At 53.0% G+C, this 10553-nt stretch overlaps 1 protein-coding gene across 1 annotated transcript; it reads left to right on the plus strand.

Annotated features, from left to right (window-relative positions):
• The first annotated feature begins 398 nt into the window (after positions 1–398).
• ST6GALNAC6 (ST6 N-acetylgalactosaminide alpha-2,6-sialyltransferase 6) lies at positions 399–8428 on the plus strand. The gene is made up of 5 exons (XM_019540670.1): positions 399–461; positions 3417–3596; positions 4663–5060; positions 5523–5630; positions 5725–8428. The coding sequence occupies exons 1-5, from the start codon at positions 447–449 to the stop codon at positions 5912–5914; spliced, it is 891 nt and encodes a 296-aa protein (XP_019396215.1). The 5' UTR covers positions 399–446; the 3' UTR covers positions 5915–8428.
• Positions 8429–10553: the final 2125 nt, after the last annotated feature.

Genomic DNA, 10553 nt, shown 5'->3' on the forward strand with positions numbered 1-10553 from the left:
ACCCTGGGCCTGAATGTGTTTGGGGGATAGAGCAGGAGGGATTGGGTGGCTTATAAAGATCAGACCCCAGTGCAGAGAGATGATAATAACCCAGTGCTTGGAGAAAGCCTCAGGCTGTGATGTGCTGCCAAGCAGATGTCACCTGTCTGGGAGGGCAGCACGATGCCAAAATGCCTGATCCAAAGGCCTGTAAGACCCATGGAAAGGTCCCCCCGCTCCTTGAATTCACCACATTCAGGATCAGAGCACATGACTGCTTCACACCAGCATGGGGTGTTAGGCTGCCCCTTGCCTCTGCGCCCTGCATGCTGTGCTATGGGAGAGCATGGAGATCAGGTGCTGAGGACAGGAGGGGAGGATGGCTCTGATCATAACCGTGTCCCCGGGATTTTCCACAGGTGCCCGCGTTGTGCTGATGAAGGCTCCATGCTAACGTTGGCAGAGACATGAGTAACAACACGGTAAGTCCTCTTCACGAAGCAGCCCTGCTGTCCTTGTCCCGGACATCCATCCCGGGCCTTTGGACAGTGTCATGGACCCTCCCGCCCACAGGTAGCAAGCGCGCTTCATCTGCAGGACATCCGCACCTGAGTGGTCCATGCAGTCCTGCATACTATAGGGACCCTCCCTCATAGATGGAGGGGGCTGGGGCCCAGGGCTACTTGGTAACTTGCTGAGTACCAGCTCCTTCCAGCTCAGAGCTGGCTTATCGGCTTCTATGGGGACTGAGGCAATGCCTGGCAGCACTAGCCACTGAGGGTGAATATTCTCGTAGCTGAGCGAGGTTTTGCCAAGTATCATGGCTGCTGCCGTGAGATCTTTCTTCCTAAGTGAAGCCAGCTGAATGAGGCTGGAGAAGGGTCAGGTGTTTGGGGTCTGGACTTCGGTCATCCCTAAGCAGCTGGACAATGGCTCCCTCTGCTTATCTGCCTCTTGGTGCTTCCTGAACCTGACTTCTTCCAACTTGAAGTGAGATCCCATCCCTGGCATGCAAAAAGAAGGGAGACAACAAGTAGGAGCTGCCAGACAGTGGGGCAGGGGCTGAGCGCTGATGGCTCTAATGCCTGGGGATTATCAATTTAATCGGTTTACCTGGGGCTTATAAGCACGCTGCAGGATCAGTTGAATGTGAGACTTCTCGTGCAAAGCTTCAACCAGCCAAACGCTTCTCATAGCCAGGCAGGTCTGATGGATCAGGTGTAAGGATGATCACAGCAGCTATCGGGCGAGCTGGCCCATGCACATGGTGCCCAACAGACTTCAAAAAGGGAATAGCAGAGGGGTGGCTGTGGGGAGAAACAGACAAACAGGCTGGGTAGAATAAAAGAGGCCCCAGTCTGCCATGGGGCAGAGGGGAACGTGGCTCAAGTAACTGGCTCCCATCTCTGACTGAGCCAAAGACTGGGAGGAAGCAGGGAAGCAAAGAGCTGGCGCAGAAAGTCCTGGCAATTTGATGTTAGAGACACTGGCCTGTCGGTTCAGAGCTGGTCGGCAGTGGCACAATTCTGCTGCTGTGAAGCTGATGGGAGTTACCAGAAGGGGCAGAGTTAAACCAACCCAAAGACCTGTGAAAATCTCACCAAAAGTCCCAGTGCCCTGAAGTGCCAGCTCCTAAACCCTGCATAGTGTAACAGGGGAGACTTTGCCCCACATGCTGCACTTTGAGACTAGAATCCTTCTCTTAGTTATTAAAGAAAAATATCCAAGCTTTAAAACCTCACATTTTACTTATGCCTGTTTGAGATAACTTTCCCCCTTTCGAACTGGCTTTGGACAGTCAAATCAGCCAGGTCAATCTCTCATGTTTCTCTCCAGTTTCCCTTTCTGGATGTGGAACCCTGGAAAGAAGCTATTTGTGTTTATGGCACTGGAAGCAACGTGTCTGATGTTTTAAAAATCATTTGTAATTGAAATATAAAAGGAAAACAGATGTGCCTGTCTGTCTGTGTGGGTTTGCAAGCACAGCCAACATCCATGGCTGCTTCACACCCAGCCCTGGGAATCAGGACTCCTGGGTTCTCCCCCTGGCGTGTAAATTCTAATCTCTGACACCCCAGTTATTTACCCTGAAAAGTGGGGGTAATGGCAATATTTGGCCAACTTTGCACAGCCCCTGGAAAGCACCTGCCAAAAGGCACTACGTAAGGGTGAAGCATTATTGTTGAGACAGGAATGCACAAAAGCATCAGAACGTTTCTAATTTGGGAGGCTAAATTAAAAACTAAAAATCGGCCAGATTCTCTCTTTCTCTCTGATCTTTATAATTTCCATGGGTGCCTGTGTGTGTGAAAACTTATCCACTATCTATAACGGGTACCTTCATAAGAGCTGGCTAACATTCCCTGCCCTCTTGTTCTTGCCATCGCAGAACGTCTCGCTAGCTGGTGCTCACGCTGGCATTCTCCTCGGAGGGGCCAAGGACCAGCTAGGTCCTGGCCACTGAACTTTCCCTCCCAGTCCCTATCAGTCACAGCCACTGGTGGGAGAGCTCACCCGGCTGCTGCCCGCTCTGTCCCAGAGCTGGGTAAGGTGGATTTCTGTTGCTGTGTTACTGCGTATGCCCACCCTAGGGTTTGGGATGAAAGTTTGGGAATGCTGATAGGGGTCTGGACCACTGCTGCTGGGGCACAGGGCACTGTCAAGGCAGTGGCTGGGCCCAGCTCTCTCAGTAGCTGCCAGCTCTGCTAGGATCACACTGTGCTAATACAGGCAAGTGGGAGTACAGGCCTCTTCCTGCCCTTGGCCTGCATGTGGTCCTTGTCCCCTCAGCAGCACCAGCACCTCCTAGCCACCAGCATCCAGCACTGGCTTTGCTGCAGGTCTCTGGAGTATCTCCTCAACCCCATCCTGTATGTAACCCTCTCAATCCTGATTGCTTTGCTGCCACAGACCAGACTGGCCCAGTAGGTGGTTGGTGCTCAGAGGCAGATGGCTTCAGGAGCTGCTGACCATGATAGACAATTACGGAGATAGGATTTTAATTTGTCTGGAGTCCAGTCAGGGCTTTGTTGCAGGGCAAAAAAGCTGTCTGCAACAGAGCCCTCCGTTCATATATATGTATCTGTGCATTGCAGCAGAGCTGGGAAGGGATGGTTTGGGCTTGGCTGCCTGGTAAGTAAAGGCAGTGTTGTGCTTCCTGGGCTTTTTGCTTCAGGGGAGTGAGATCCCAGAAAGGGGGAGCAATAGGGGCTTTGTGAGGGGCCTTTACCTCCTGGCTGCAGAGCGCATCTTCCATGCAGCATTGATTTTGGAGGGGGGACTTTGTTTTTTGTGTGTGAGAATGGGACCCTGTGTCCTGACTGTCAGAGGTACTCAGTGGGTGGGTGCCTAAAATTGGAGGTTCTTGAGAGCTGCGGACCTGTCTGAGTGCTGCCCCTGGGTCTTTTAATCTCACTCTTCCCTCTCCCAAACCCCAGGGCCAACACACGGCGATCTTTGTGGTTCTGTTTGCTCTGGTCATGCTACTGATCATCTACAGCTCCAACAGCGGGAACGAAGTCTTTCACTACACAAACCTGCGGAGCAAGTCCCATCGTCCACCTAACCTCAAGAAATGGGGGCTGAAGAACGGATACCTCCCTGTATATGGAAACAAGGTATGGGGCATCCAGCTGAGGCTCCCTCATGTTCCTGCCCTCACCGGAGGAAGGAGCTTTGCAGACTAGCTCCAGGTTGAGCTTGCAGGAGTTCCACACGGGGGCTCGGCAGATTGGTATCCCTTGGCTCTGACAGCAGTTAACAGTCTGGTGCAGTAGGAGCTTAAAGGAGCTTTCCTTGCCTTGCCTCCATGCCACCCTGCACTGCTTGTGCTTAACAACGGTGCTGTCTGAGGGACTGAGGAGCAGAGGCACTACAGTGCAGATTGCAGCGTGTCTCAGATGGAAGTCTGACCTTCAAGCTTCTTCCAGCCGCTGCTCTGAGCAGGCCCTTGGCTGTTGGGACTCCTGGCTTCTACTGCCATCCCACTTGATAACTAGCCCTTAATGAGTTATTGTGCCTGCCTGCGCCCCAGTCGGCCCATAGGTCAGAGAGGGGTAATAATTCACAGACATATTAAAAGGAATTGTTAATTAATTCTGCACAGCAGGCTGGACTTCTCAGATGCTTATCGGGAGCCAAGAGTAGTTGCTGCGTGCAGAACAGCCCTCTACTGCCTGCAAGCAGAACTGCCAGCCTAAGCCTTGCAGAGCCGTTTTTTTCAGGCAGAAAGCAGGGTGGACTAACACGGTTAACTTCCTTTCTCAGTTATGTCTGGAACAGCACTGCTCTCCGATCGGATTCCCTTGCCCCCCGGTCCCTGTGCACACAGACAGAGCAGGTGCTGCCTCAGAGCACTTCCAGTCTGAGTAGGCAATGGAAATGTTATCCTCAGCATCTTGCACGCTAAGAGAGGACTATGGAAACACTAGGAGAATCCTCTGGGTTGCATTGGGAGTCTATGGCAGAGCTGGGAATTCATTTCTCTTGAGTCCCCATCCAATACCTTATCCCCCCACCCTTCCTGCTCCTGTCATCAGCCAGAGGGTTTCCAGGAACTTGGGGGCACAGACCGTGTCTTTGGGGAAGAGGGCTGCTGCTCTGTGCAGTGAGGGTGCAAGGGAGTGGTGAAGTGCCAAAGCTGGAAGCTGATAAAGTCACTGCTGTCTCTTCTTTCTTCCCCAGACTCTGAATTCCCACTGCCACCAGTGTGTGATCATCACCAGCTCCAGCCACCTGCTAGGGAGCAAGCTAGGCTCAGAGATCAACCAGGTAGAGTGCACCATCCGCATGAACGATGCCCCCACCACCGGCTATGAGGCAGATGTGGGCAACAAGACCAGTTTCCGCGTGGTGGCTCACTCCAGCATCTACCAGGTGCTGAAGAAGCCACAGGAGTTTGTCAACAAGACCCCGGAAACCATCTTCATCTTCTGGGGGCCACCCAGCAAGATGCAGAGGAGCCTGCTCAGGATCATCCAGCGTGTCAGCATGTCCTTCCCCAACATGTCAGCCTACGTTGTGTCCCCTGGTCGTATGAAGCAGTTTGATGACTTGTTCAGGGGAGAGACTGGGAAAGACAGGTACTTAGGGGCCTCCTTCCTGACCTCTTATTTGGTGCCATCAGCATCCCAGCCTTACCAGTCAGCTCCCACCCCACCAGCCCGCCCACACCCCATGCTGCTGCATTGTTACCTCTGCTATATCACCTTTCATCCCCATGACAAGAAGCCATGCAGTTCTCTTGCAGCCACTCATCTGTCTCGCTGTCTGTCACTGGATTCAGAGCTGACAGGAGGATCCAGGCCCTTTGGATTGGTGGGGGACCTTAGACGAGCAGATATGGAGGAATGGTGGGAGCAAGGCTTTGGTGTAATTCTGTTTCATCCCATTCCTCTGCCCCCAACTGGCTTCTCCCTGTCTCATCTCCACTGTTCTGCCTCCTTTTATCCCCTCTCCTCTCTTTCTCTGGCTGACTCTCTTTCTCCCCATCTCTTTCTCCCTCCGTCTTCCCTTGCCTTCACTCATTCTTCTCTGTCCCTCAGGGAGAAGTCCCGGTCATGGCTGAGCACAGGCTGGTTTACCATGGTCATTGCTGTGGAGCTGTGTGACAAGGTGCATGTCTATGGCATGGTCCCTCCTAACTACTGCAGGTAAGGCCTGAGCTTCTGTGTCAGCCACCTCACTTTGGGCCCCAGCACTTTGCCCTCACCCAAGTGGCTCACCCTGTATCTCTATCCTCCACAGCAAGAGGTCTCAGCCCCACAAGATGCCGTATCACTACTACGAGCCCAAGAGTCCGGATGAGTGTACAATCTACATCCACAACGAGCGCAGCCGCAAGGGCAACCACCACCGCTTCATCACTGAGAAACGGGTCTTTGCCAGCTGGGCAAGCCTCTATAACATCACCTTCTCCCACCCATCCTGGCCCTAGGGGCTTTGCCAGGGAACACAGAGTCAGTCAAGTGCCAAATGTGACTGGTGTCAAGAGCGGGATGTCTCTGACTCAAAGGGAGAAGGTCTGTGGTACGAACCCTCTGAGCCAGGGGCTCAGAGGTAGGAGGGGCCACATACTGCAGACCGCTGCTATCAGGATTCTCTGTCCAGGGGCTATATGTTCAGGAAGGACTGGGCTTGAGGGGGGACAGGCTGGGACAGTGCCTGTGACTGAACACACAGGCTGGGCCCTGGAAGCACAGCCACACACTGGGCTTGGTTCGTGTTACACCCCCGTAAGACACAGTCACGCACATCACAGGATCTGTGCTTCAGGGTGACGGCACCACTTCTGTGACAAGATGCCTCCCCCATGCTCGTTATCAGCCCTGAGGCTGCCCTTGTCCTAGCTGTCTGCGTGGGGCTTTTTTCTCAGCCCTCCTGACCTCGGAGGGATATTTGAGGCTAGAGTTGGGAGGACTTTCCTCCTTTCAGCTCTGCTAGGCTGTCAGTCAGATGCGCATCTGGGAGGTTGCATGTACCATAGAGCATAAACCTAAAAGCAGGAGCCCTGCCCTTGCAGCCTCTGCATCCCTGAGGTTGCCAGCAAGGCCTGCAAACACCATCCACCAAGGCTTAAAGAGAAGAGGATGAGTGTCAGGGAAAGGAGCCCCAGAGATCCTTGGGCAGGTCTGCTTGGGAAGTGTGAGAAACACCCAGCCAAGCTCTGTGAGCCCTAGGCAGTGATGGAGCTGGCTCTCCCCTCAGGTGCTTTGCCTGGCTGGCCACCACGGAGGTTGGCCCAGCTTCTAGGTGGCTGCTCAGAGCAGGGTATACTGTGTTGGTTGGGTGTGTTGTCTTGCACTGTGCATGCATACATGTGTCACAGATACTGTGAGGCATGTTGTTTTATGTGACAATCTCAAAGGGGTACCGTGGCTTAGAGGGCCTTGCTAGTCCCCATGGGTGTACACAGGCTTCACTAGACTCTGCTTTGGCATCACTGGTTTCCTGGGATCCTGGGCCATGTGCTATCTCCTTCCTCAGGCTGACAGGCTCATGCGGCGCTCCTCAGCCTGCTTGTGAAATGGAGATTTGGCAGCAGGCGGGTGGGCTTGCTGCTCTGACGCCTAGACTGGAGTTATGGTCTCTGCTTGCTCTTAAGACAGTTCCCCTCCCCCAGTGCTCTGTTCACAGGAGCTGAGATGCCTTGAAGAAGTGACTGATGGGCTGATGCTGGCTCCTAACTACCGCTGGGGCAACCAGTTGGACTGAGTTGCCCATGGCTTTCTGGTCTGTTTTTGTATTCACGGGGGTTTCTGTGTCTGTTGTAAAGGTGCCTGAATGCTCCAGGAGCTGGTGCTGGAGTAGGGGGGGCAGTGCCACCAACAGCTGAAGTGCAGCTACCTAGAAGCAGGGCAGGGACATGTGGTGCGAGTGGAACGATGCTCCACTTTTTCCTTTCGTAACTGATTACAGGGAAAGCTAAGTCAGCTGCGGATGGGCCCTGACCCCAGCAGCCCCCCACCCCCCCCAGGGTTTGGGTATTCAGGATCCAGCTCTGAATTTCAGGCCCCTACCTCACAGTTTTGAAAGTGGTAGTTAGCCACAGCCGTGCAGCTGGGGGTGGAGTGGTCTGGGGGCTGGATCATCAGCTGCAGGGGACTGACCATGCCCAGGGCTGGGAGCCGGGAGCGCTGAAGGCGGTTGTCTGGGGCACATGGCATGCTCCACGTATTGCTGCCCCATCTGTATGCTGCAGAGAATGAAAGGGAGGGTATGAGGCCCCCTCATTATGTGAATGTTGAAATAGCAAGTGCTGAAGCCTCTTTGGGCAGAGAGCAGCTGCTGCAGCCCTGCCTAGCACAGCAAGGGGCAGACAGAGAAGATGTCCCTCAGCACTGGGGTGGGGTGGGCTGCACACGACCCAGCACTGTTCCCAGTGGACTTGCTCCCTGGCAGGCACGGTAAGGTTACTATCCTGTTGCTTGCCCAGGCTTGGTGTGGGGTGGTGGTGCCCACTGTGGCCCCAGTTGTTCATTTTAGTTGTTGTGTGGCTTCTCCCACATCATCTCTTGGGCAGCCCTCTGAGGTACAGTCCCTTGCAGCTGCTTGTGGGGTCCCTGGTCCTTTGCCTCCCCACCTGCCAGGGATACCTGTCTCTGCAGCCTGAGTGAGGGGCTGTGGGATGCACTGGAAATGGAAACCATGCTGCCAGCTCCTCAACCTGTGAAAAGCAGTGCCACTCTCCTGGCTGCCTCTGTTTTCTGCCACTGCACCTGTTTGGCCTGAACTCCATAGGTCACAACCCTGAGACTTGACAGGAAACACCCAGGCAGTGGTTTTCTTTGATCACGATTGCATGGAATGGGAGATTTCCTCGGGGCTTGCTGAACTGGATTTGGGACCCAGAAGTGATTGTTCCCAAGGCAGGCATGTCTGGGGTCTGATTCTGCATTGTGCGGCCCTGCGTGTTGTCTTGGACCCCACTCTAAATGGGCGAGGGGGGAGACAACAACCACCCAAGGGGCAGCACAACAGCATGAATTGAGCCCCTGGTGCAGCCTCTCATAGGAACATAAGACTTGCCATTTACTGGTTCAGACCATAGGTCCATCTTGCCCAATATCCTGCATTGCACAGTGGCAGAGAGAGAGTGCTGAAAGGATGAGTGACCTGGGTATGAACACAGTTTTTCCTATTGTTCCTCTCTCACTTGCAGCCTTCAGCATTTAGGGTCCAGGAAGTTTTGATTGAGACACTGTATCCCTAGCCCTGGTGCTCAATAGCTACTGATGCCCCTTTCCTCCAAGGATGTGTCTACTCCATCTTTGAATCTGGCTAAACTGTCAGCTTCCACAACATCAGGTGGCAATGAGTTCCAGGCTTTAATTACATGCTGTGTGAAAACAGAACTTCCTTTTAGTTTTAAACAACTACCTACTAGTTTCATTTTGTGACCCCTGGTTCTTGTGTTGTGAGAGAGAGTAAATAATAAATCCCTATTTCCTATCTCTTTGCCATTTAGTTTGTAAACCGTTATGTCCCACCTCAGGTGTCTCTTTTGAAAACAATAGGCCTCGCCTGTTTAGTCTCTCATCATATGGCAGCCCCTCCATACCACTAATTATCCTTGTTGCCATTCTCTGTACTTCTATTTCCTTTTTGAGGTGTGAGGACCAGAAATGGGCACAGTATTCAAGGTGTGGATACACCCTGGCTTTATAAAGGGGCATGATGGTACTTTGTTCTGTTTACAATTCCCTTCTTAATAATCCCTAGCATTTTGTTTGCCTTTTTGACAGCTGCTGAGCCCAGAGCTGATGTCTTCTAGCAGACTGTCCACAATGACTCCCAGATCTCATTCTTGTGTGGTAACAGTTAATGTAGAGCCCATCGTACTGTAGGTAGAATTTGGGTTATTTTTGCCCAGGTGCATCACTTTACAGTTTCCCTTCATATCTCCCTCTTATCCCATGCTTCCTCCTGGGACTCATGGTCACTTTTCTTCCTTTATCTCGCCCTGCTGTTCAGGGTCTGCTCTGAAAGTGTCTGGCAGTTTGGTGCCATTAGACACTTTCTGATCTGCTGCACAATTGGATTTGGCTCTTCCTTGCTCCTCGGACATTTTTACCAGTTATGGCCAAGTTTAAAACAAATGCACACTGCAGCCTTCTCTAGGGACAGCACTGAAGAGCCTTGATCAGATCCTTGCTTGGGCAACCCCTCCACCCTGAAATCCAGGGCATTGGTCTGGGGCAGGACTGGGCCCTGGAGTTACCAGACTGGCTGGCTATGTGTAGACCACGGGCCTGCTTCAGATTCCATTTTTCCCAGTGTGAATTAGGTTAACCAATGGAAGTGGAATTGAGCCAGTGTCAATCCAGCACAAATGAGGTCAGACTGGTCCCATGACTGCAGCGTACAGCATCATTTGCTTGTCAGACTAGGGAATGACTGATGGTGAGAGATGCTGACCAGCTCCCGGCCTCTGTCTGCTCCCTGCTTCCCTTCCTTCCAGCAGGAGCATCCCTAGGTCTGCAGAGACGCTTCTCAGTGGGTTCCCTTGGTCCATGCAATAGCGCATCTTGACTGTAACATGGGAGCAAATCCCATGGTATCCTGCCTGATACCCCACTCTAAATGGGCGAGGTATCCTGCCTGATACCTACAGGCAGGAGGGATCCTCAGTCCATTGTCTTGGGCTTCAGCCAGTAGTTTGGGCCTAGGAGGTCTCTTCCATGTTCCTCTGATGCCACGTGAGTTGTCTCTCTCCCAGCATGGGGTTTAAATGCAGAAGCTGGAGGGTGCTGTGGGGAGGGGTGGGGGAGATTTGGGGCTGCTTGGTGGGGAACCTTGAGACTTCCAAGAACTTCCTGGGAGAAGGAAGAGCCACCTCTGGCCTCTACCCAGTGCCCTGAGCTGGGGCTGCTTTGCACTTATACCACCAGGACCTGAAAGCCTCATATGACCCGAGATTCTCTCTAGGAGCACAAGAAGTGACCAGTTCACAGCACAGCTGCCTCCGCAGACTCTGGCTGTGCTCAGCGGTGCCTCTGCTAAACTTCACTGCCTTCAGGACGTAGTTTGGACAAGACCTGAACTCAGCCACTACAGGCACCTGATCTATCCAGTCC

The sequence above is a fragment of the Crocodylus porosus genome, unplaced genomic scaffold (genome assembly GCF_001723895.1).
Source record: "Crocodylus porosus isolate Cpor-Errol unplaced genomic scaffold, CroPor_comp1, whole genome shotgun sequence".
In the NCBI taxonomy this organism is placed as follows: Eukaryota; Metazoa; Chordata; order Crocodylia; family Crocodylidae; genus Crocodylus; species Crocodylus porosus.

What these genes read in the sequence shown, in the direction of transcription:
- ST6GALNAC6 (XM_019540670.1), top strand. An exon ending in GGAGAGACTGGGAAAGACAG is followed by an intron (nt 5,061 to 5,522) that starts GTACTTAGGGGC and finishes TCTGTCCCTCAG; the next exon opens with GGAGAAGTCCCGGTCATGGC. An exon ending in GTCCCTCCTAACTACTGCAG is followed by an intron (nt 5,631 to 5,724) that starts GTAAGGCCTGAG and finishes TATCCTCCACAG; the next exon opens with CAAGAGGTCTCAGCCCCACA.